At 54.9% G+C, this 24,047-nt stretch overlaps 1 protein-coding gene across 4 annotated transcripts; it reads left to right on the forward strand.

The window, feature by feature from the left end:
- The first annotated feature begins 14,014 nt into the window (after nt 1-14,014).
- On the forward strand, nt 14,015-23,580 carry KLF11 (KLF transcription factor 11). 4 transcript variants are annotated; one of them, XM_086700003.1, is made up of 4 exons: nt 14,015-14,240; nt 16,171-16,440; nt 17,927-18,905; nt 20,987-21,119. In XM_086700003.1, the coding sequence occupies exons 1-4, from the start codon at nt 14,199-14,201 to the stop codon at nt 21,055-21,057; spliced, it is 1,362 nt and encodes a 453-aa protein (XP_086556129.1). In that variant the 5' UTR covers nt 14,015-14,198; the 3' UTR covers nt 21,058-21,119. The 4 variants fall into 4 exon arrangements, with proteins under 4 accessions (XP_086556129.1, XP_086556126.1, XP_086556127.1 ...); XM_086700000.1 differs by having other exon boundaries at nt 14,017-14,240; nt 20,908-23,580; XM_086700001.1 differs by having other exon boundaries at nt 14,018-14,240; nt 17,942-18,905; nt 20,908-23,580.
- The last annotated feature ends 467 nt before the right edge of the window (nt 23,581-24,047 follow it).

Consider the following 24,047-nt stretch of genomic DNA (forward strand, 5'->3'; position numbering starts at 1 on the left):
CCAGTCTGCCAGCCTCCTTTCCCAGGGGAGGCACCTGCCACAGGGATTCCCGGCCAGAGGCCACGAAACGCTGCCACGTACCCGAGATCCGTGAGCACGCGGGGCCCGCTCTGAAGCCTGCATGAATCATGTGCGTGCGTGTGTGTGCACACGGGTGTGCTGCTTTATCCTTTGTTCAACACACATCCAGGCCCGGGGCGTGGGAGTGGGATGTAGCAGGGACCAAGGCGGTGGAACCTGACCTCACCGACCTCTCAGGGGTCGGACCCTCAAACGGGAGACACACAGGTTGAACAGGGCGAGCAGGAGCGCGTGCGCGGTGGGGGGTGGTCAGTGTTCTGGCTGGGGGCACGGGGGGGAGGGGCACACAAGCGTGGGACATTCTGGGGATCTTTAATGCAGCAACAGGATATACGTAGCTGCACCGGTGAGAAAGAACACAGGAGCCCACGGTCTGAACTTACACAGGACTCCCTGCGACTCCACCTGCAGCCATCGGAGGGCAACAGATATCGGACCCAGCTTGCGGCTGTAAATAACGAAAAACTGGGGCAGGTTCTATGAAACGCTGGGAGGCACGGCGGGGGGCTGTGGTTCCCCGAGAGGGTAAAACTTGGGGATGGCTCCCGCTTTCCGCCGGGGGGGGGGGGGGGGGGGGGGAGGGGCAGCCCAGGGGCGTTCTAAACCACAGCACGGGGAGCTCATCTGCAGTGTTTGCTGATTTCTGCGGTGTAAATATCCCCATCGTGGCTGATTTCAAGCTACGAAGATAGCATCACTGCAAATGGAAATGAGGACATGGGTGCCATGGGCCGGTGCGAGCTGGCTGCAGCATGTGACAACCTGCAGAGACTGGCGATCGGCGGCTCAGATAAGGGAGGGAGCCCCGGGCGGGCACCGTGTGTGGTAGAAACATTTTTTTCTCGTGGGGACGCAGAGTTCCGGGCTCAGCCTTATCTTCGGGGCAGCTGTTAGGGTGGAAAGCGCTCTGGGGGTCAAGCACCACAGCCCGTCTCCTACTCTCTTCCTTTCAAGTAGCAGAGGCAGGGCCCTGGCCTTGCGAACCCGAGCTTCTTCCCCGCATCTGGGCAGACCGAGGCATTGCTCGTCAGGCCCGGGTGCCGGGGCTGGTCAGCAAAGAGGGGGTCTGAGAACCCACTGTTAGCTCCGCCCCTGGGCCTGATCAGAAGTCCTTCCCCCGAGTCCTGGGCTGTGCCCGCATCTGTGTGAAGCCCTGGGGACAGGGTAGCCTGCTCTGTGACCCCGAACCTCCCCTACACGCACACACACACACACACACACACACACACACACTTTTCTTCCCCCCTTTTTAAAAGTTTACTTATTTATTTTGGGAGAGAGAAAGAGAGAGCAAACAAGAGAGGGTCAGAGAGGAGAGAGAGAACCCCCAGCAGGTTCTGCGCCGTCAGCACAGAGCCCGACACGGGGCTTGAACTCATGAACCTGAGCCGAAAGCAAGAGTCAGATGCTCAACCCACTGAGCCACCCAGAGGCCCCTCCCCTTCCTCTTTGAAGCTCAGCTCAAACATGGCCGGGAGGCGGTGTTCTGAGCCTAGGATGAGGTGCCTGTCTGCCTCCGGTCCCTCCTACCTCGCTTACTTCCTCTGGTCCCGTCCCTGATGCCTGGTCACCTGTGTGTCCCCCACAGCCCCCCACCCCCAGACTGTGCGTGTACTCAAAGCTCGCTGTCTCAGGCCATCAGCTGAGATGAATTCATGGGTGGGGGTGGGGGTCATTTAACCTGTTCACGCCCTCTCAGTCAAGAGCAGGGGTACACACGGATGGGGCGATCTTGAGGACAAATGCTCCCCGATCCTGGAGCCCAGACATGTGCTGGAATCCAGAGGGGCTGGTTGAAGCCCACGTGGGCTGTTTGATCCAACCTTCTGCTCTAACCCTTTGCCACCGTACTAACAACATCCTCTGATAGCCAGAAGGGGAAACCGAGTCTGGGGCAGGGAGGAGCCGGCTTCCCCATGACCGCTCCCGGCCTCCTCCCCACTGGCTGCTGAGGCCATCAGCGTGGATATGTCCCTCTGCAGAGGAAGTGGTGGCCAGGCCCACCCCTGTGCTGGGAGGAATTTTCCCAGGGTGGGGAGTTTCCTGCTCCCCGAGTGCCAGACAAAGCCCGCAGTAGGACCCTGTGGGACAGGGAGCTTCCAGCACCCCTCTGACCAGCCCCCACCCAGAAGAATGCGCTGGGCCTGTGACACCCTTGTCCCCTCCCTTCCTCCCCCACCCAGAGCTTTGTGAACTGGAGCCAGGGAGCCCGAGAGCTGGGAACTTAAATGGTCTCCGAGCCCGGCGCTGAAACGTCTCCGCGGCAAAGCGCGTGAGGTGGTGTCCAGAATGCTCTAAGGCCTGGCTGTAGGACGGTGCGCACCCCAAGAGCTCCCTGGGACCACCCAGCCCGGGCCTGGCCCGCCGGCCTGGGGGTGCAAACTCGGTGGCCTTCTGCACCTGAGCTCGGGAGCTGCCTCCCCCGCTCGTGGGACTCCGGGCCCTGCCCCTCCCGGGGTTTCCGGGGGTCCCGCACGCACAGCCCTCAGGGTCCCACAGAGTGAGGCGGCCGGCTGTCCCCTCCAGCCCACATCGCACACAAACCGGTCCAACAGCAGGGACCGCGTCCCTGGCGCGGGCGATTTGATTTCTCTAAGGGCCACGTTTTGTGGAACTGAACCTGTAATTCTTAAAACATCTCAGCTGGGGAAGTATTATTACTTCCATCTATTTATTTATTTTAATTTTTTTAATGTTTATTTTTGAGAGAGAGAGACAGACAGACAGAGCATGAGCAGGGGAAGGGCAGAGAGAGAGAGAGGGAGACACAGAATCCGAAGCAGGCTCCGGGCTCCGAGCTGTCAACACAGAGCCCTCCACGGGGCTCGAACCCACGAACCGCGAGATCATGACCCGAGCCGAAGTCGGACGCTTAACCGACGGAGCCCCCCAGGTGCCCCGGTTACTCCCATTTTAAAGTTCAAGAGACTGAGGATCTGGGATAAGTGGGCTCCTGCGGGTCCATAAAACAAAAGGGCGAAGGCTGTCAGTGTGGACCCGGACAGAAGACGTCCAGGGCAGAAGGAGAACTTCAGGGTGACATATAGCTCACCGGATGCACGCATGACTTCCAAAAGCCAAACCCAAGCTAAAAGAAAATGTGTGTTCTATATGTAAACATAGAGAAATAGGGCTGGCGCCGATAACCTGCCTTCGGAGGCGGAGTGGATGGGAAAAGGGGGGAGACTCTCACTGTTTGTCCGCAGGATGAGAGAGAGGAAGGAGAGGCAGAGGGGAGGCAGAGAGGGGGAAGGAACAGAGAAAAATGTTACTTTCTATTAAAAAAATTTTTTTAAGTTTATTTATTTATTTTGAGAGAGAGAGGCAGGGAGGCACAGAGAGGGAGGGAGAGAGAGGATCCCAAGCGGACCCTGCGCTCTCAGCGCGGAGCCCGATGCGGGGCTTGAACTCGTGAACCGTGAGATCACTACCCGAGTCACAACCAAGAGGCGGACGCTTAACCGACTGAGCCACGCAGGCGTTCTCTACTTTCTTTTCACGTACTTTTCTCTATTTCTCTGTTTTCTATAATGAGGACGGTTACTTTTGCAGTAATAATATTAACATTTATTTGAATGATGATGTAAAATTATTAAAAGAAATCTTCAATTGGACCAGCCACAAGAACGTTGTTCAAGGAGTTTCCAGACTGCGGCACATGATGGCCTTCAGAGCGCTCTCACTACGGGCAAGGTCAGGGGCAAACGGGCAAAGGGCCGAGCTGGCCCCCCACCCCCTACCACCAATCAGCTGTATGATCTGGACAAGTTCCCTAACCTCCCCGTCCTCAAATGCCCCCTCTGGCAGATGGGGGTCATCTGTGCCTATGATGCAAAGTCCGTGTCAAAATGAAATGAGATCATGAAAACCCCTGTGCCGACAGTGACCGGCACACCTCCTGTGATAAATGGTGGCCAACATCATTAACCGTTCGTTTACTTTATGTTAACATGATATCGCTCCTACTCCTAATAACAGGAGTGAGAAATCCGGAGTGCTTGGCATGAATTGAAAGCATTTTGTTAATAAGTCCCAAAGCTTTCTCAGGGTTCACATGCAAGTTGATCCTTTACACACTTTCTATGCTACAAATTTCCCAGTGACGTTTATCTGGATTACCTTACGGCCTCGCCCCACCTCGCGCTGATGGAGATCGGCTCCGTGGGTTAACGAGCAGTTAGCTGGCGTTCCCTCTGTGGGTGCCCTTGTCCATGTGCCCGAGGGGACAGAGGTGGCCTGGATTCACACGTGGGAGCCACCTGCCACAGCTGGTCGCCTGTTGTCTCTGTGCAGGTAGCACAGTGGATCCCCCTGAAGAAGGGCAGACATCCCACGGCCACTTGGCGATCTCGCCTCACCACCCTCCGGGACGCCCCTGGGCACCCCCCAAGAGTCAGCCTGGCATGGCAGACCAGTCCACAGGCCTCAGGCGACCTTGACGAGTCAGGAGTAGCCTGTCCCCGCCCGGAGCCGCCCACCCCTGGCTCTAAATCCCCCTTCCTCTGCACGCCCTGTGCCCAGCCCTGCGGCCCCTCCTCCGGGACTCGACTCCCCCACTGCATTTTGGAATGGCTGGTCAGGTGCCTTCGTGGCCCACCCTGAGGGACACCCGTCCCTGCCCAGTAATCCGTCCGGTTTCCCTGAGAGTTGAGGGGTCAGCTCTGGCTGGCACAACACATCCCCTTTCCTGGAAACCCAAGCTCCTCACTGTGACTTAGCAGAGACTTTGCCCCTAGTGGCCCTGCCTGTCTCCCAGGACCCCCTGACACTCAGATCCAGGCATGCTCAAGGCTCCCGCCGAATCTTCACGGTCTCCCCTCCAGCCCATGTGGCATGCACATACTGCTCCCTAATCCATGTATGTACACGCATACACACCTATGTGTGCTACCTGGAAACCTGCTCCGATTCATTTCTGACGGCATGTTATTTAAAAAAAAAAATGGGGGAGGGGGGCCTGGGTGGCCCAGTCGGTTGGGCGTCTGACTTTGGCTCAGGTCACGGTCTCAAAGTTTGTGAGTTCGAGCCCCGCGTCGGGCTCTGTGCTGACAGCTCAGAGCCTGGAGCCTGCTTCCGATTCTGTGTCTCCCTCTCTTTCTCTGCCCCTCCCCAGCTCATGTTCTGTCTCTCTCTCTCTCTCAAAACTAAATAAACGTTAAAAAAAAATTTTTTTAATTTGGTAATAAGTTTAGATTTACTGAAGAGTTGCCAAGATGGTACAGAGAGTTCTGGGATACCCTGCACCCAGCTTCCTTAATGCTAGCATCTTACGTGACAGGGTCTGTTCCTCGGAACTAAGAAATCAACATTGAGATAATACTACAGACTTAACCTCAGGCTTTATTCGGAGTTTGCCACTTTTCCCACCAATGCGCTTTCATGATTCCTGGGTCCCATCCGGGGACCACGGTGCAATTAGTCCTATGTCTCCTTAGTCTCCTCCCATCTGGGATGGTTCCTCAGTCTCTCCTTGAGTCATGACTTGGACTCCTTTGAAGACTCCTGATGAGGCATTTTTCAGAGTGTCCTTTGATTTGGGTTTGTCCAGCGATGCTCATGATTTGACTGGGGTCATGGAATTGAGGAAGAATAACACAGAGCTGAAGTGCCCTGCTCACCTCTCTTGGGGGTCCATAACGTCAACGCAACTTACAACCACTGAGGGTAGTGCCCACCTCCCACCCCTTGCTTGGGCATGTCTGCAAACTCTTCCCACTGCAGAGTTACTATGTTCCCTTTCTGTACTTTGTTAGAAGCCAGTCGCCAAGTCCTGCCCACTCCAGGGGACAAGGCTGAAGCTTCCCTCCCTGGAGGCCATTCTGTCTGATATGACTGGGACTCTTCTGGAGCAGACAGCTGTCCCCTCTCTCGTGTTTGCTTAATTACAATGCATTTATGTCCTCTTTAAGAACCTCGGAGATGAGTGGCTAAAATAGCTCTGGCCGGGGCACCTGGGTGACTCGGTCGGTTGAGCGTCCGACTTTGGTTCGGGTCATGATCTTGTGGTTTGTGAGTTTGAGCCCCACATCCGGCTCGCCGCTGTCAGCACAGAGCCCGCTTCGGATCCTCTGTCCCCTCTCTCTGCCCCTCCCCCACTTGCGCTCTCTCCAAAATAAGTAAACATTTAAAAAATAAAATAAAATAAAATAAAATAAAATAAAATAAAATAAAATAAAATAGCTCTGCCCTGGGTGTTGCCACAGCCCCACGACACTCTTCTCCCGTTGCACTTACCAGGCCATATCATTATCATTACTTTCTTTGTGAGCCTCCCGATCACAGGACAGGTTTTTAGTCGTCATTTATTGAGTAGTTGACAAGTGGCAGGCACCTTTGCCAAGAATTTATACAAGCATCATCTCATCTAATCCCCATGACATTCCTATAAGCAGAGGAAACAGGCTCAGAGAGGTTAAGCAACCTGCCCAGGGTCACAAAGGTCGTAAGTGGACCCCATGAGGGCAAGAACTGTGTCACACCCATCCCGCCCCAGCGGCGAGCTGAGCACCAGGCTTCAGCAGGAAACACTTGCTTTGCGACAAATGCAGCAAACCCCAGGCTGTCCATCTTGGTAACTGCCTCTGTCAATTACCTCCCGCCTTCTGGCCCAGGGACCAGCAGCACCAGTGATGTCCCTCCTGCCCTCCTGAGTCTCCACCTGACAGGAGGCAGAGGGAAAGGCAATGAAGCCGCTCCCAAACCCCAAACAGTGAGCGTGGAGCCCTTGCTCCCCCCCCCCCGCCCCCCGCTCTGCAGATGCCCAGTGACCCAAGGAAGGTATTTCGGAAAGGGCTCGGGACAAATCAGGGCAGGAGGCGTTTTCTAAGCTCATCCTGGGGAGGCGGTTCCCTAACTTCCCGGTGCGGGGTGAGCCCAGCCAACAGCCACCTCCCCTGTGCTCAGAGCGGCTGGAGCTCCTAGTTCAGGGTGGAGATGAGCGGGAATTGGTAATTCTGATAAACGTGGGTGAACAGATGCCACATGAGGACACCGAAGAAGGGCACTGACTGCAGCCTGGGGTGGGCGCTTCCAGGCAGAGGGGGAATCACAGCCAGCAGGGGTCTCCACCCAGCTGTCCCTTGGTGCCCGGGAAGGAGCTGGCAGCGGGGCCCGGAGGCTCCTGGTTCCACTATGCTCGGCCCTGTGCCATTGCTGGCCTGCACACATGGGGCATCTCCTTCAAGGGGTTGCAATGCGTTCCTCTGCTGAGTCAGGGGGCTGGCCAGCGGGGGGGGCCACAGGAGCAGGGCAGCCTGACAGAGGCTCACCCGGCAGTCCCCACAGGGCAGGAGTGAGGAGGAGCAGGAGAGATCCAGGCTCAGGCCCCTGCAGGGTCCCTACAAACCCCGCTGTGAGATGCTCCTTCACGGGCCACTGTGCCAACGCCTTGAGCTACTGCCCGGCTGGCCCTGCAGCCGGGCTGGGCTGTTGCCGGCCCCGCACCGGGCCCGCTGCAGAAGCCAGGCTGGCGGCGTCCCCAGCTGCAGGCAGATGGCCAGGCAGACGGGCTGGGTGGCCACGGAGATACTTGGAAGGCTGCCCTCCCAGGCCAGCAGGTAGTCCAACGCCACACTGGCCTCCAAAGCCTTTCTTCTGGGGCTGTTCCCGGGACAGCAGCCCTGGGGCATCCATCCAGGGGGCACCGAGCTGGGAGACAGTTTGGAGGTGTGGGTTCTAGTAGCTTCTCTGTGCACATTCGGAGGACAATTTGGACGAGTTGCTTCTGTTCCCTGGGTCTCCTTCTCCTCCCACGAAATGAGGGGACTGGCCTAGATCAGCGGTTCTCGCCGCACGGTCCCTGGACCAGTGGTATATCAACAACATCCGGGAACTTGTTAGAAACACGGAGTCTCAGACCCCGTCAGAGACCCACTGGGCCCAGCAACCTGTGTTCTAACACTCCCCCCCGGGGAATTCTGGTGCTGCTCAGCGTGACAACGGACCTGGATTCTCTCACAGGTCTTTTCCTGAGGCTCCTTCGCTCTGTCGGGCACCCACTGTGCAGGCAGCGTGGAGGTGATGTGTCATGAATGCCAAAACATCACTTCCGTTCCCTGGATGGCTCCCGCCCACCGGTCCCTTACTTCTAGTTCCGATGACATCCTCTAAGGGACACCGTACCAGACCACCCCCCACCAGGCCCGAAGGCAGAAGTAGTTGGATGTCTTCTGCTCCCTCTGCACATGTGTGCATCCAGCATGGCTCGAGGTACATTCCCTTGTCTGTGGATCAGTTTCTCCTGCCAAACGGGACCTGAAGGGCTGGGGTGGGTCTTCTTCCTCCGTGGTCCCAGAGCACCCGGCACAGAGCAGGGGTCTCCTTCCCAACATCATAGGTTGCCCTGCCTGGGCTCTCAAGGCCCCCCACCAAGTACCTTCCCCCCCAGAGAAGCCTCTAGGGGCCCATCCTCAGGCTTTCCTTGGGCAAAAGTTGCCGGTTGAGGCTCACGTGACCCTTCTCCGTGAGCCTGGGGGCCTGACCCATAGATATAACCTGGTTCTCCCTCTTGGAAGGTGTGAGGACATAACACACAGGCTGTGCTCGAGCCGGAGACACAGGGTCACGGGGGTCATGGTCAGCAGAAGCAGAGCAGGAGCAGAGCTTCCTCACTCACCGCCCCACCCCCCCGCCCCTGGAGGGACGAGACTGGGCCCTCCCCTCGTGTCTGGTGGGGGGCGCCGCTGCCACCCCAGGACCACTTACAGGGACTCACATGTGCTCTCAGCACCTGTTTCCTGGGAAAACAGGTCCCGGCTGGGGCAGCCCCAGCCGGCGACAATGGACAGGTGGCTTGGCCTCTCGACTTCTCAGTTTCTTCATCATAAAATGGGGCTGAACCAGAGGATTAAAAGGGAGGAAGCGCTGGCACCTTGCAGAACTCTTGACCCGCATTGACCCACATTTGATACCTAATAAATGTCTGTTGAGCTGAACCTCCTTTATAACTCCACTCAGCAGGGCACCTGGGCGGCTCAGTTCGTTAAACGTTTGACTCTTGATCTCAGCTCAGGTCTTGATTCAGGGTCATGAATTCAAGCCCTGCATTGGGCTCTAAGCTGGGTGTGGAGCCTACTTAAAAAAAAAAAAATATATATATATATATACACACACACACACACACACACACACAGATAGATATAGATACCTATTTCTTTCTACCTATCTAGCTAGCTAGCTATATCTCACATTAGGCATCACTATCATTTCTCTCCGGAGCAAAGTGGCTCCTTGCGGACCCGCTGGGCCTCAATTTCCCCATCTGTAAAATGAATGGATTGCTCTGGATGATGCATGCCTCAGCTACCCTCGCAAGCCCGTCCAATGCCAGTGCCCCCAGCAGGGGTGGGGACAGGGGCCCTAGGGTGTTAGGCATGGCAGATGCCCACGGTTGGTGAATCGATCACCCAACAGGTGGGAGACTGGTGGGTTGGTGACTCATTAATCCCTCCACCAGTCAGTCAGTGATTAAGTGGGTCATTTAGTCGACCGGACCACAGTCCACAAGCTAGTCAGTTTGCAGCACGTCCTGGTCCTTGTGTGGCTTCCAGCCAGTGAGCTCAAGCCAGGGGGAAAGAGGGAAGGATGGGACCCAGGCCCCATGGGGAGCCAGCTGTCCCCTCACATCCACTCTGCCTGCCCCCTGCCTGTCCCCCATCCCCCCCGCAGCCTGCTTTGCTTTGCGGCTCTTGGTTCCACAGCTGGGCTCCAGCCAAGGCCAAAACACTCAGGAGCTGGCAACGCCTGGGACTGCCAGTCGGGGACCCGGGGGAGGGGTACTGAGGGTCAGGAGGAGGAGTGAGTCAGCCTGCTGTGGGTCCAGGGCTCTGGGGGGGAGGGGGGGCACCCAGGCCAGAGTGCAAGGAATGTCAGCTCCACCCATGTTTCCTCCAAGGCTTTGAAGTCAGCCTCTCTAGCTGAGCTTGGAGGCCAGTCCAGGCAGCCCTTGGATAATCACAGTCATCAGAGATGGAATGGGCCTCAGAAAACATCTAGTCCAGAGATCCCCAGATTTGGGCATTTCACTAACCACAGACTTTCCCAACTGGGAGGGCCAGTGTTTTGTTTTCACAGGTTAGGGCATCCTGTCCCGTCTGCGATCCCTGCCTCTGCCTACAACACAGGACATTCTAACAAGAAAACATGCAGAGAAGATGGTCTCTGAATAAACAACAGTCCTTAGGTGGTACTTAACTACATGAAAAAAACAATGCAACAAAACCACAAAGACCAACTTGATCATGGTCCGGGACGGATTAGGATCACGAAGATCATCCACCGCCATTTTGCAAGTCAGGAAGCTGAGGCTCACAGGTGAGAAAGAGGCCCATTCTAGGTGACCCAGCACCATCATACCAGGAGCTAGGACAACAGTCGAATTCAGTCCAACAGTGCGACAGGGACCTCAGTGTGGAGGGCAATCGCTGTCACTATCCCTGGCCGTGTCTGTTCCAAATGTCAGGGCCCCCTCCCCGGTAGATGACTCCCATATCACCAAGAAGGTGGATCATACGTGAACACCCTGACCTTCTCTCCTCTCCATTCCAGAATCTTCCTGGATCTCCAGCCATTTTCTCTCCCTTCCCCTGTTCTCCCATGAGGCAAGTCCTTCTTCCTGCGCCGGACCAGCATCCCCATGGTGACAAGGACCCCTTGTCCTCCTCAACACATACTGAGCAGAGGAAAGGTAGAGAGAGAGGGAGACACAGAATCTGAAGCAGGCTCCAGGCTCCGAGCTGTCAGCACAGAGCCCGACACAGGGCTCGAACTCACGAACTGTGAGATCGTGACCTGAGCCGAAGTCAGACACTTAACCGACCGAGCCACCCAGGCGCCCAAGATGGCTTTTAAATACACGTAAAACTCCAGAGGCAACTCCCCCAAAGAAATACAATATAATATGATGAGTTCTCATCTTTTCCACTTAGCTTGGTAAAGGTCAGAAAATTCGCGAAGGCCCAGCATTTGTGAAGAAACAGGGGACTGGCTCTGCAGCCCATTGTTGGGGGGATGAATAGGCACAAGTTCATGTTTGGAGGAACATTGGACAATCTTTCTAAGTTTGAAATAAACACGCTCAGGTATCAAAATTTTTTATCGCAGCATTATTCATGGCAGACTGGAAACAATCCGGACGTTTCAACAGAAGAATGGGCCCAGGCATCATGGTCTGTTCTACAGCCACAAGAATAAATGAATTCCAACTGCACGCAACTACATGCCAGACCCAAAAAAGAACACACTGTGGGATTTTCTCTGTACAAGCTTCAGTACAATATCCTATGGTGTGAGGAACCATGATGGGGAGCACCCGGGTGGTTCTGTTTCTTGCCCCGGGTGCCAGTGACACAAGCGTGTGCTTTGTGAAAATTCAGAAAACCCTTCGCTTTTCACGTTTTCCTGCATCTGTACTGTACTTCCGTAACATTTACCCAAAGGAGAAAGGACAGAACAGAACGAAACGTGTAGGTGACCCAGCAATTCCAGTTGGAGGAAGCGATCTGGTAAGTCCCCTTGCACGTGGGCAAACCATGCTTGGACATCAGGCCCTGGCAAACTTAACCTAAGCACCCTGGTGATTTAGCCAGGGGTGCTTAAATAAATTATGTCACTTGCCTGTAGGGTAATATTCTTTAACCCTGACGAGGCATGAGACTGGTCTCCGTGAGCTGATCGGTCACACCCTGGAAGACACGTCGCGAAACCAGCCGGCAAGATTCAGAAGGTGCACGGAGCACCACCCTCTGCGTAAACAGCATGTTTGCAGATACGTCGTGGCCAGGAGGCCCCTTCACATAGGAGTCCTCTGTGTCCACATCTGGGCTGCCCACCCCTGTCTGAGGGTCTGTGGGGCCTGGTACCGACCGGGGCCTCAGAAATGTCCCCGAGTGAATGACTGTAAGCGTCTTTAGTTGAGAAACATGTCAACGCCCCTCGGGCTACAGGCAGGACCAGCATCCGGGCTTTGGGAGCAACCACCACGGTGTGTGTGTGTGTGTGTGTGTGTGTGTGTGTGTGTGTGTGTGCGCGCGCGCGCGCGTGTAGAAAGGCTTTGTGCAGAAGCGGTATCTGGGTAGAGGTGAGGGATGATGGCCTGGGCCGGTTATGCAGGGTCAGAGATTCTTGCCTAACGAGCGAGCGAGGCTCAGTCCAGTAGCTACTCGGATGCCAGCTGAGAGTTTGCATCCTAGCGTGGTACCAGCTCTGCTTCCAGAAGATCATCCTAGCAGTGCGATGAAGAGCAGACGGAAAGCCATGAGGCTGGCGGCAGCGAGACATGCTGGGAGGGGGCGGCAAGAATTCAGGCGAGAAAGGGGGGGTGGCCTGGGCCGGGGCAGGAGTGGGTGATGAAGACAAGCCAGTAATTTGAGAGATACTTGGGAAGAAGGGCAGGCACGAAGTAGCTGGGAAAAAGGAAGCGAGTGCAGGGAAGGGAAGGGGCCAAAGTGACTCTGGTGTCTGGGTAGAAGTAGCGGGGTCTCTGGTGACGCCCTTCCCAGAGGCGAGCGATCCGGATGTGGGGAGAATGTGAGTTCAGTCTCCAGGACGCGGAATTAGAGGTGTCGGCAGGATGGCTGAGTCGCGGGGGTGGGGCAGGGGGGTGTTCGTCTTCAGTGGCTCATCCAACCAATCGCTACTGTGTGCCAGTCACCGGGAGTTGGCAGTGAAGCGGACAAGCTCCCTAACCTAGGGAGGGTTCCTTCTGGTGGGGAGGCAATTAAATAACTAAAGAGACAGAACAGGCACGGGTCATGAACCGTGCCACGGAGGACCTGAGGAAGAAATGGAGAGAAGGCGGCCAGCTTACCCTGCCTCTACCCAACCAGGCCTGTGAGGAACAAGCAGTGGTCAGATCCCTTGGCCTCATCAGTACAAGGAGGAGGTCCTGCCCGCTCCTGTGGCCTGTCCCTTGGACCCAGAGCTTCTCTTGCTCAGAGCACAGCACCCACAGTGCAGGGATCCTCTACTTTCCCCTGCCCTTGGCTTTTAGGGCAGAGGACTCTTTGCTGTGGCCTCTGCACCTTAGCTGTACCCACCCACATCAGAGCTCAGCAAGTGTGAGCAGCACGAGTGGATGAAAGGCTGTCCTGCGCTGAGCTGCAGGCTGCAGGGGTACAAATACACACAGATTGGTCCCTGATCTTCAAGAACTTAGAGCTGCAGAAGTGGATAAACCATACCCAGAGTCATGGTCAACCCAAATACAGGGAAAAAGAAAGATGTCAATGGGTATCTCACTCAGGCCCGAGGACTTCCTAGAGGGGGTGACGCTTACACCGGGTCTGGGAAGAATGGGTGGGTTTCTCCCGCTCCCACTTAAAAGAGTGGAAACTGCGGCCCAGAGCTACCTGGGAAGGGGCGTCAAAGGCAGGCTCAGGCCTAGAGGCTTGGGCTCTGGGTGCCCGCAAGGAGCCATGGATGCAGGAGTGTCACCTGCAGCCAGCCTGCTTTCAGAACTCTTCCTGGTCAGGGATGCACTCCTAGGAGCCGACGATAGATCAATCAAAATAAAAACAAGCAAGCAAAACCCCAGTAGGGTTCCCTCTACGAGTCGAATTCACTCCACGGGTCCTGCACTTGGGCAGGCTGCGGGCGGTACCCCTTTAAACGGCGTGGCACTCACCAGCCAGCCCTGCCAGGGTACTTCCCCAGCACCATGGGCACCGCCCCTCAGTCCGCCGCTGCCGCCGGGACCTTTCCCCTACTTTCCAGGTCCTCAGGCCCCGCCCCTCGTTCGGACCAAAACACGTGCCGCATCCCGCCCTGCCAGATCACGCCTCGACCAGGCTCCGATCACGCGGCTCCCCGCGGCGCCCATTGGCCGGCGGCGCAAGGGCCTGGCGCGGACTGGCTGGTGGGCGCCCGGCCCCGCCCCGGTGGGGGCGCGGTGTATTTTGGTTTGCCTTCGCGCCACGCCCCCACGGCCGCTCCCTCCGCGGCCGCCCCGCCCCTCCCGCACCGCGAGGGCCGCGCCGGGGCAGAGCGGCGCGGGCGGGCGGAGGCTCGCGCCGGCCGCAGGAGCTCAGGGTCGTTGCCGCCGCCCGCGGCGCACGTGCGGCTGCTGCCGTGCGCTGAGCTCCCGCCCGCGGCTGCTTTGTTGCCTCCGGGCCGCCGGCACCATGCACACTCCGGGCTCCGTGGGCCCGGGCGACGCGCACGCGGTGAGTGAGCGCCCATCTGAGCGCGGGGCGAGGCGGGGACGTGCCGCCTGTGCGGGGCCGGGGCGTGGAAGAGGGCGGGGACGCGCACGGGGCCTTGGCGGAGCCGTGCGGTTAGGGGCGAGAGCGGGCTCAGGAGCTGGGAGGGGCAGCAGCCGTGCAGGGACGCGCCGGGTGGCGCGGGGGCGTGTGCCCCGCGCCGCCCTACGCGTAGCTTTGTCTGGAGTATCCGCAGCGGCCCCCGCTTTGCCGGCTCCCAGCGCGGGGCTATTTCCAGCCATGACGTCACCAGGCCGTGTGAGGAGGCGGCCGTTGGGCGGGGCGCGGCGGGCGGGAACGCGACCCGCGGACGGCGGGGGTCCGGATGATGGAAAGGGAGAGGGGGGCGGGGTAAAAGCTGGCGGGAAGGTGGCACGCGGGGGGTGGGGTGGGCGGGATTGGGGGTGGGGCAAAGTCTGGCGGGAAGCCGGCAGGCGGTGGGTGACGTAGGGGGCGGGGCAAAGCTGGCGGGAAGGCGGGGCAGGGGAGGGGCAGAGTTGGAAGGAAGGTGGTACGTGAGGGGCGGGGCAAGACTGCAAAGAAGGCAGTACATAGGGGGCGGGGCAAGGCCGGCCTGAAGACCACAGGTGGTGGGTGGGGGTACAGGGAGGGGCAAAGCTGTCGGGAGGGCGGTACGTTAGGGGGCGGAGCAAGCTCATTTGAAGACCACTTGGGGTAGGTGGGGGTGGAGGGCGGGGCAAAGCGGACGGGAAGGCGGGGCAGGGGCGGGGTAAAACTGGCCTGAAGACCAGATGCGGTGGGCGGGGCAAAGCTGGCGTGAAGACCACATTCGATGGGTGAGGGGAAGAGGGCGGGGCAAAGCTGAAAAGAAGGCGGGGTGGGGGAGGTGAAGTAGGGTGCTTCTTTCCTCAGCCTTGGCCACCTGGTGTCTGGGCTTGAAGGCGGCTGGGACCTTGGTCGTCGAGACTCGAGGACCCTGAGGGCTTGAGAGAGAGAGGTCTGAGTGCGCTGCATACCTGCCGTCCACAGCCTCCTGTCTGTGACCTCATGATTCCGGGGACCAGGCCGAGGTCAGAAGCCCGGCCAGCGGCGGTCACGATCCTGGCCTGCTCTGGGGGGACCTGCGGGAAAGCAGGATTTGATGCTGAGGCGAGCTGAGTGGAAACCTGTATCTTTGCAGATTTAAAGGGTCTTTGGGAAGGGATCAGTGGATTCCAGTTGCATCTGTCCCCCCTTCCTGCTTAGACTGGTGTGACACGCAGGAAAGATGTCCCTCTCCTAGGTTGCGGTAGCTTTTTAAAATTCTTCTTCCTGTCTGCCGCCTAGCCTTGTGGCGTTAAGGAGTGAGTGAGTGTTCTGAGCGTGGGGAACAGGGCTAAACCAGCATGGGCTCCACCTTCCTGGCACACGTGGAGTTCAGCCGCCGGGAAGTTCTGCAAGTGGTGATGCCCTGAGTTTAGAAGGCTGTGCTCAGTGCTTCAGAGAGTTCCAGAAACGCATCCGTAGGGATGCTCTTCGGGTGGCGGTGCCAACTCTGAAGAGCCATGTTTCCTCTCGCCAGCCGAAGACTCAGAGTCCGAGTCCGTTTCTCCCCCGGGGCTTACACCTGTGGCATTAAAGGCTTACTGGCCATTTACTGGAGGAAAACATTAACTTAACTTTTTTTTAACAATCGGGGTTTTCCGTGGACACTGGCTTGCCAGCCGAGTCCAGTCGTCCTCACTCTTCAGAACGTTGGCTTAAAAAAAAAAAAAAGTGAAATTGATGTGAATGTTCCGTTGGCGTATTTTTCTAGAATACGGGGTTTGTGTGTGGTCATGGGTGTGTGTTACGTGTGTAGTGCACGTGCTTGGGGTGCGTATCCACGCGCCCCTCGGGGTCGCGCCCTCAGCTTCCCCCGGACTGAGAAGCCATTGTGTTGTGTCGCCTTTAGGTGGACCTCATGGACATCTGTGAGTCGATCCTGGAGAGGAAGCGGCACGATAGCGAAAGGTCTACGTGCAGCGTCTTGGAGCAGAATGACATCGAAGCCGTTGAGGCTCTTGTCTGCATGAGCGCCTGGGGTCAAAGATCCCAGAAAGGTGACCTATTAAAGATAAGACCTCTCACGCCTGTCTCTGACTCTGGGGATGTCACTACCGCTGTGCATGTTGACGCAGCCGCACCTGAGCTACCAAAGGACTTCGATTCTTTATCGACTCTGGTAAGAAGCGGGGAGAAGAGCATTTTGTGTAGTGGCTGGATTACGTTAAATAAATGTGTTGAAGACCTTGCGGGTAGAGTCATTGGTGTGCTGCTAGTCAAGTGCATAACCTCTGTGGACCCTCAGGGTGCAAACTTCTCTTCTCCCTTCAAAATGCGCTCTTTCCGTTGCTAGATCATAGCGTGCAGCCACAGGGTACAGCGTTCATAAGATGAAATCTGCAGATCAATGTGAGGAGGTAAAATGTACTCGTTTCCCTGGGGTATTGCAGAGTGGGGCTTAGTTCCCCGCCCCCCGCCCCGATGCCCCCATCCGGGATCAGGAAAGACGGGTGGCGGCCAGAGACAGCCCGTGCTTTGGCTCCGGCCTTCCTTAGCTGGGTTGGAGTGCTGGCCTCTGCCTCCCCAGAGCAACCCGCTTCTCACGTGTGCCAGTTGAGTGCAGTCAAGCAGCGTTTCGTGTTTGTTTTCTCGCCTTGCTGGCGCCACAGAATCGCTGGGAGAGACCGCTTCTCGGCTTGGAGAAGTTGAGGACGGTCCGTTGGTAACAGAAGCGAAAATCAGAATCTCGTGGTGCTGGGCTGGAAGCTTGTACTGGAAGGAGAGTGTGGAAGGCAGACTTGGGAGGAGGGAGGAGAAGGGACTTGTGGACAGTGGGGAGAATTAGACAAACAGTGGGCCAGAACCCCCTCGCGCAGTTACTTGGCACCGGGCTCCGTAAGCGGGGAGGTGTTGGGTGCTACGAGGGAGGCTCGGTTCAGGCAGCGCCGCTGGTGAGAGCCTGGCCTTTGGGGGATCATTCCAACAGATTTTTACCTCGCATCCAGTAGGCTCTGGATAAGTGTGTGTGAATGGCTAACGCCGGGGGGCTTTTTTGAAAAAAATTGAGAATCAAAAATTCTTATGAAAAGCTCTTATTTTGAATATAAATTAGTTTTGTCCTTTGTAGTCCTAATACTTCAGATTGCTTGTTTCAGTGGCCGTGCAAGCCCAGGAGGGCACTGACGTTCTTTTTTTTTTTTTTTTTTTTTTTTTTAATGTTTTTATTTACTTTTGAGACAGAGACAGAGACAGAGCATGAGCAGGGGACAGGCAGAGAGAGAGGGAGACACGGAATCCGAAGCAGGCTCCAGGCTCCGAGCTGTCAGCACAGAGTCTGATGGGGGGGGGGGGGGGGGGGGGGGCTCGAACTCACGGACTCTGAGATCATGACCTGAGCTGAAGTCGGACGCTTAACCGACTGAGCCACCCACGTGCCCCAGGACACTGACATTCTTAAAACTAAGCAAACTGATTGGTTTGGGAGAGGTCCGATAAGGGGGAAGAAGCCTAGAAAGTAAGGTATGTCACGTTGCCTTGAAACGTGCTGGGTGCCGTTGTGAGCGGGCTTGGATGAATTTTTTCTAGATACTCTTTGAAGGCCTTGGGGACAGCGTGATCAAAGTAAGTCCCCTTTAAAATGTAACCAAAACAACCTTTTCACGCAGTGCTTTTTTTTTAAGTGCATGACTCCTCCTCAGAGCCCTGATCTTGTGGAGCCATCGACAGGGACGCTTGTTGCTTCCCAAGTAACTGATTCCAAAGCGTGCCTGGTCACGGCCGTGCCCCCGGCCTCTGCCGAGGCAGCCCAAGTGCTGAGCGGGAAGGCGGAGAGGGGCCTTCCTGGTGTGAAGCCAGAGCCACTGGGGCCAGACCCCGGCCCCTCCTGCAGGCCCGTGGTGACGAGTGTCATCCGCCACACCGGGGGGAGTCCTGCTCCTGGCCACATTCCTACTGCCCAGGTTCAAGAGCACCAACTTTCCGGCAGCAGAGAAGGAGGAGCACGGTTTCTGGGACACATCGAAGCTTTGCTGGGCACACGACTCACGGACAACGTACTGAACACTGACTCATTGTCCTCTCAGCCTTGCTTGCACGAGTCTGGTGGCCTGATCCCCACGGACAGAGGCCAGCAGGCAGTGTGGCCTGTCGCAGTTCAGACCTGCTCACCAAAGAATTATGAAAGTGACTTGCCGAAGAAAGCCACCCCTGTGATCTCTGTCCCTGTCCCCGGTTCCCCCGTCTTTTGCCAAATGATCCCTGTGACTGGACAGAGTGGCACGTTACCGGCTTTTCTGAAGCCTCCTCCCCAGGTGTCTGTGGGGACCGTGAAACCCATCCTGCCCCACGCTGCTCCGGTGCCCCAGCCTGTGTTCGTGGGGCCGCCTGTGCCTCAGGGAGCCGTGATGTTCGTTGTGCCCCAGGGGCCCCTGCGCCCGCCTGCCGCCGCCTCGCCCGGCGGGACGGCCGTGGGCAGTACAAGGTTCCTGCCCCTGGCCCCTGCTCCCGTGTTCGTCGCCTCCGGTCAGAACTGTGCCCCTCAGGTAGACTTCTCCCGAAGGAGAAATTACGTTTGCAGCGTCCCAGGCTGCCGGAAAACCTACTTCAAAAGTTCCCACCTCAAGGCGCATCTCCGCACTCACACGGGTGAGTACTGACGGGTGTGAGGACGCCGGGTCCCGTGTTCAGGAGACACGCCTGAGCCCGCCTCCGGTGGGAGGGACACGTGAAAACCACCGGGAGGAGAGGAAATCTGGCCTGTTTCCTCTGAAAAACCCTCGTGGTCTCGTAGGGATCGGGGCTCACGTTAGCATAACCATCGGTGGTTTTTCTGGAACATGCCGTCCGCTCATCCCCGCACATAGAACGTGTGGTTCTGGGATCGCGGTTCTTTGACAGGTTTCTCGGGTGGTGCTCGTACTGTCCCTTTCTCTTCACGTTGCCGGAAACTCCTCAGTCTTTCTTTCAGCATTTTAGAAAACGTGAATTTCGCATTCCGTAAACATCAGCGTAACTTGTTTCGGTTCCCTCTGGGGAAGGGTCTCTCTAAAGTATGGAAAAGTTTGAATTCAAAAATGCGTGACCTTTAAGGGCATGGAGTTTTCTCATTTGGGGGAACATACAGTTTTTTGTTCGGAAGAACTCCGAGACTCTGATGACTTGGTGACATCTTTATTGTCTCATCGGCTCGGTCCAGTAGAATTTTTGGCAACGGGGGAAGTGTTCTCTGCCCAGTTAAGGTAGCCACTGGCCACACGTGCTTGAAATGCGGACAGTGGGACCGAGGAAGTAAATTTTTCATTAAGTTTATACTTACATAGCTACATGGGGCTGGTGGCCTTCGCGTTTGACTGAGGTCTGAGAGCTGCCTGGTAGAGTTTCAGCTTTAGTAGATTAGGTTAGAATATCTCTGGGGCGCCTGGGTGGCGCAGTCGGTTAAGCGTCCGACTTCAGCCAGGTCACGATCTCACGGTCCGTGAGTTCGAGCCCCGCATCAGGCTCTGGGCTTGATGGCTCAGAGCCTGGAGCCTGTTTCCGATTCTGTGTCTCCCTCTCTCTCTGCCCCTCCCCCATTCATGCTCTGTCTCTCTCTGTCCCCAAAAAAATAAATAAACGTTGAAAAAAAAAAAAATTAAAAAAAAAAAAAAAAAAAGAATATCTCTGATGTTCTGTGGCACTCTTGTTCCTTGAGTTGGTGTTCTGTTTTGCTTGTGAGGCTCCTGTGGTTAAATAGTCTGCTTGTTAAGCTCCCCTTTCGGAGGGTCGCACTCTTACATAAATGTCGGTGCAATAACCGGTCCCGCAGGGTCTGTAGTATAAACCCCTGATCTTGGAACTCCCTTCCACCGAAATGTCTGCTGATGGCTTGTAGGACGATAGCGGGTTGTGGAACACAGTGTAGGAAAGGCTGAACTGGAAGGAGCGATCATTGTATTGTTTTCCACAATGCATTTCAGGTAGGCGGGTTTTGGTTAGCACATCAGAGCTCGAATATCGGCAGCTCCGACTAGCAGGATGAAGCAGGGTTTAGAATTGAGGCATGAGCGTCCTGGCTGTATTGGAGTGAATGGGTGCCTCTAAGGGGCTCTGCTTTTCAGGGAAGGAATTGTTCTTTCAAGAATCTTCCCCCTACCCTAGGCTATACCAATGAAAGATTTATTTTTGTTTAAAAAACACCTGGGTGTATTTTGGGGCACCTGGGTGGCTCAGTTGCTGGAGCATTGATTTCAAGCTCAGGTTATGATATGGTGGTTTATGGGTTCAAGCCCCACATCGGGCTCACGCTGCTGACAATGCAGAGCCTGTTTGGGATTCTCTCTCTGTCCCTCTCTCTCTGCCTCTTCCCCCCTTCTCTCCCCCTCTCTCTCTCTCTCTCTCAAAATAAATAAACTTTGAAAAAATTTCTTGCGAAATGTGACATTAGTTTGACATCTCCGGGCCTTGACGTATATATTCTGTACTTTGGGTGTGGCAAAAAGAAATGCATTTTGGAAGAATTCTTGACATTTGAATAACTCAGTACCAGAATAAGACGATACTACTTTCTTAGATTTCGATGAACAGAATTTAAAAGTGACATGAATTAACCTGTCCAGTAAAGCCGCTGAGCATTTACGTCTTCTTTAATGTGTGTTTTCCTGCCTCTTAGGAGAGAAGCCTTTTAACTGTAGCTGGGATGGCTGTGATAAAAAATTTGCCCGTTCTGATGAACTTTCTCGCCACCGCAGAACTCACACCGGGGAGAAGAAGTTTGTGTGCCCCGTGTGTGATCGGCGTTTCATGCGCAGTGACCACCTGACGAAGCACGCCCGGCGCCACATGACCGCCAGGAAGACCCCTGGCTGGCAGGCAGAGGTTGGCAAGCTGAACGGAATCGCCTCGGCCGAGAAATGCGGGAGCCCGCTAGTGGGCCTGCCAGCCTCTGCCTGAGAGGTCAGCCAGGGAATTGCCAGTGCGAATTTTAAAAAGCATTTTTCAGGAATGGAACTGTCCCTCCCCCCCCCAAAAAAAATTTTTTTTTCTTGTGGGGGGGCTAGGAGAAAGTGGGGAGCTGGTTCTGATGAAAGTATGTTAACTTTTCCTTTTTCGGTTGGGACCCTGTTCGATAACGTTTCGTAGTTTCAGAAGTTTTGTTTTGTTTTGTTTTGTTGAGGAAATGGAAGAAAATTTGATCATCGGAATCACCAGCATTCAAATAGACATTTTGGCAATAAAGTTTACAAAATCTGGATTTTTACAGCCTTTCTATTCGTGTTTTATAGAAATGAGACAGGGTACTAATTTTTATACTGTTTTTTATTAAAATATTTATATTGTTGGTGTTCAGATCACCACTTTCTAGGTGATTTTACAGTCTTCTTTTCAGCGTTCAACGATGTTTTTCACAATAACTCTACTTTTAGTCAATTTGGCACATTATTCGGCCACGAAAAGAAAAAATTACAAGTCTGTAATCAGGCCCTTTAGATTTAAGAATTGTTACGAATCAGAACTGGTTGAATGGGGGCTTCTTAAATGGGTGGGGAAGGGATTTGCATTTAAGTTTTTCATAGCATTTTCGAGGGAAATTCCAGGCAACCATTCCTTTAAGGCTGTGGCCCAAGGAATCAAAATTTTGGTTAAGTAGAACGAGTCATTTATGTCGGTAGTGTGACTTGTGAAGGATGTGCCCCAGAGAATAATTTAAAATACCTGATAGGTACCCGGTGAGCGGTGAGCTGCTGTCGGATCTGAGCGTCTGCGTCTTTGGGGGCCCTCGCTTTACCGAGAGCAAACTGCTTAGTTGCCTGTTTGTACCTCAAACACCAAAAAAAGGTAATGTAAGCACTCAAACCCAGCCGTTTCGTCAGTCATCAGTCGACTTCTTTTGCTGTGGCCTTACACATAGTGTTTTATGGGTACAGTGACTCCTTAGAGAAGAAGAAAATGTCCTTACCGGTTGGAGGAACTTTCCACCAAAGTACAGTTGATCTGAGCTAAAGTGTACATGCAAACAGCCCAGCTCCAATATTCCGATTCCTTTATTTAAGAACTCTAGGAAATGCGAGTTACGCTCTATGGCACTGGTGCTACCCAGCTTCTCTTTCGTTCATTTGATTTGAAGGAAATTGACCAGACAAAATTACTCGGAACGGGGTATTTTGCAATCCGCCTAGAAGATGAGACCCGCAGCAGCACTTTGAATCCGTGTGATCTCAAGCCCTAATTACACAGACACTGTGGCCCTGGTGTCCGGGGAGCCACGGAGATTGCTCTTGCTGGACGGCGTTGGGAATCCAGGCGACACGGTGCATGCAAGGAACGTGTGAACGTGGCACCGCTTTGTGAGCCCGGGAACGGGTTTTATTGTGCCGCATGTACTTAGATCTTGCCTTTGCGTCTTTGTTATATTGGCGTTTACTTTTATCAAAATGATGGTAAGGTGAAATATTAAATAAATACAATTAGGTTTTATGTTCAGGTCCTTTTAGTATGATAACCATCACCTGGACACCCTGTAAATTGCCCTTTAGTATCAACCGCTAATTGATGTACACGTCTGAGTGCTGGCTGTTACGTGCAGATGGCCCTCACGTTTTTGTACACTTCGTTGTTGAGTATTCCTACAGGTCATGGGACGTAAGACAGGTGCAAGAGAACCATAATTAAATATTGTAGCTCATGTTTCCTCACCCCCCCCCCCCCCCCCCCCCCCGTCTTTTCTCTTTCTACTTACATCTTAAATCAGCATAAATATTTCTGACTCTATGTCGTAAATGGCATTCAATTTGCATATTTTTCTTAGTTATGCAAAGTAATGGAGGTCCTATTGTTGATAACACAGGGTGTTTGAGAATCGGGTTGCTGGTTACATTAAATTTCATTCTCTGAGCAGTGTTGTTTGTAAAGAATAGATGTGTTAAAATGGGTTTGATTTCTACTTCCATTTCCTGATTAGATTTAGAAATACCTTCTGTAAACTTTTCCCCCTCTGTTTTGTTGACTGAAAGACTATAAATTAGGAGAATTTCCATCTGAAAAAGACTATCCTGAGAACCAGAACCTTGTGTTGTCCCAGCAGAGTCCCTCTGCTGGGAGCAGGGCTCGTGCGGCAGCCCCCCCTCCTCACTCCCCCCCCCCCCCCCCCCCCCCGTGCACTTTATTGCCTGAGCAGTTTGCTTGATCTTTTTTGACTTTGAGCCTTTTGTAGTTTCAATAATAAAATTTTAAATGTTTCAGAATTATGTTTTATGTAACAGACTTTGACATTATTTAAATGAACATGTGTGATGTAACTTTTTTCTTTGAATCCTATAAAACTTTTTTGATTTGCAAAACTGAACTTGTGTCCCGTGTCATTTAGCTGCCCCGGGACACACCCCAGTATCTTTTCAGAAAAGAATCAACAAAATTCATTGTATATTGGCCCAACCCGACCCTTCTGTTGTCCGGGGTTCTGTTCTGCTCCCGGGGCACCCTTCAGATTCCTCGGAGGATGGAAATGAGGGGAGGGGTTGCCTCTGGTGACCGCGGTCACGCTGGTCGGGTTCTGGCAGGGTGAGACCGTGAGAGCCACGTAACCTGTGACGAGGTGGAACGGGAGGGAGCCTCTTCCCTCCACTCCAGCCCAGACTCGACAAGTGTCTCGCGGAGCCACGCTCTTTACTCCTGCTCTTGGGGTACGTTCTGTCTTGAACCCGCTCCGGCTGGGGCTCGCGTCCACACCTCACTGAGGGAGCAGAGACCTCCCCGAGTTCAGGCCTCAGTCTTCATACGTTTCTGCCAGCGGCGCTGGGCAGAGCTGAGCCC

This window comes from Puma concolor, chromosome A3 (assembly GCF_028749965.1).
Source record: "Puma concolor isolate L17-30 chromosome A3, mPumCon1.1.hap2, whole genome shotgun sequence".
In the NCBI taxonomy this organism is placed as follows: domain Eukaryota; kingdom Metazoa; phylum Chordata; class Mammalia; order Carnivora; family Felidae; genus Puma; species Puma concolor.

Excerpts from the sequence above, each read along its gene's own strand:
- KLF11 (XM_086700000.1), top strand. The coding sequence starts at position 14,199 with ATGCACACTCCGGGCTCCGTGGGCCCGGGCGACGCGCACGCG. Across the intron at positions 14,241-16,170 it reads GCCCGGGCGACGCGCACGCG|GTGGACCTCATGGACATCTG; the intron begins GTGAGTGAGCGC and ends TGTCGCCTTTAG. Across the intron at positions 16,441-17,926 it reads TCGATTCTTTATCGACTCTG|TGCTTTTTTTTTAAGTGCAT; the intron begins GTAAGAAGCGGG and ends CTTTTCACGCAG.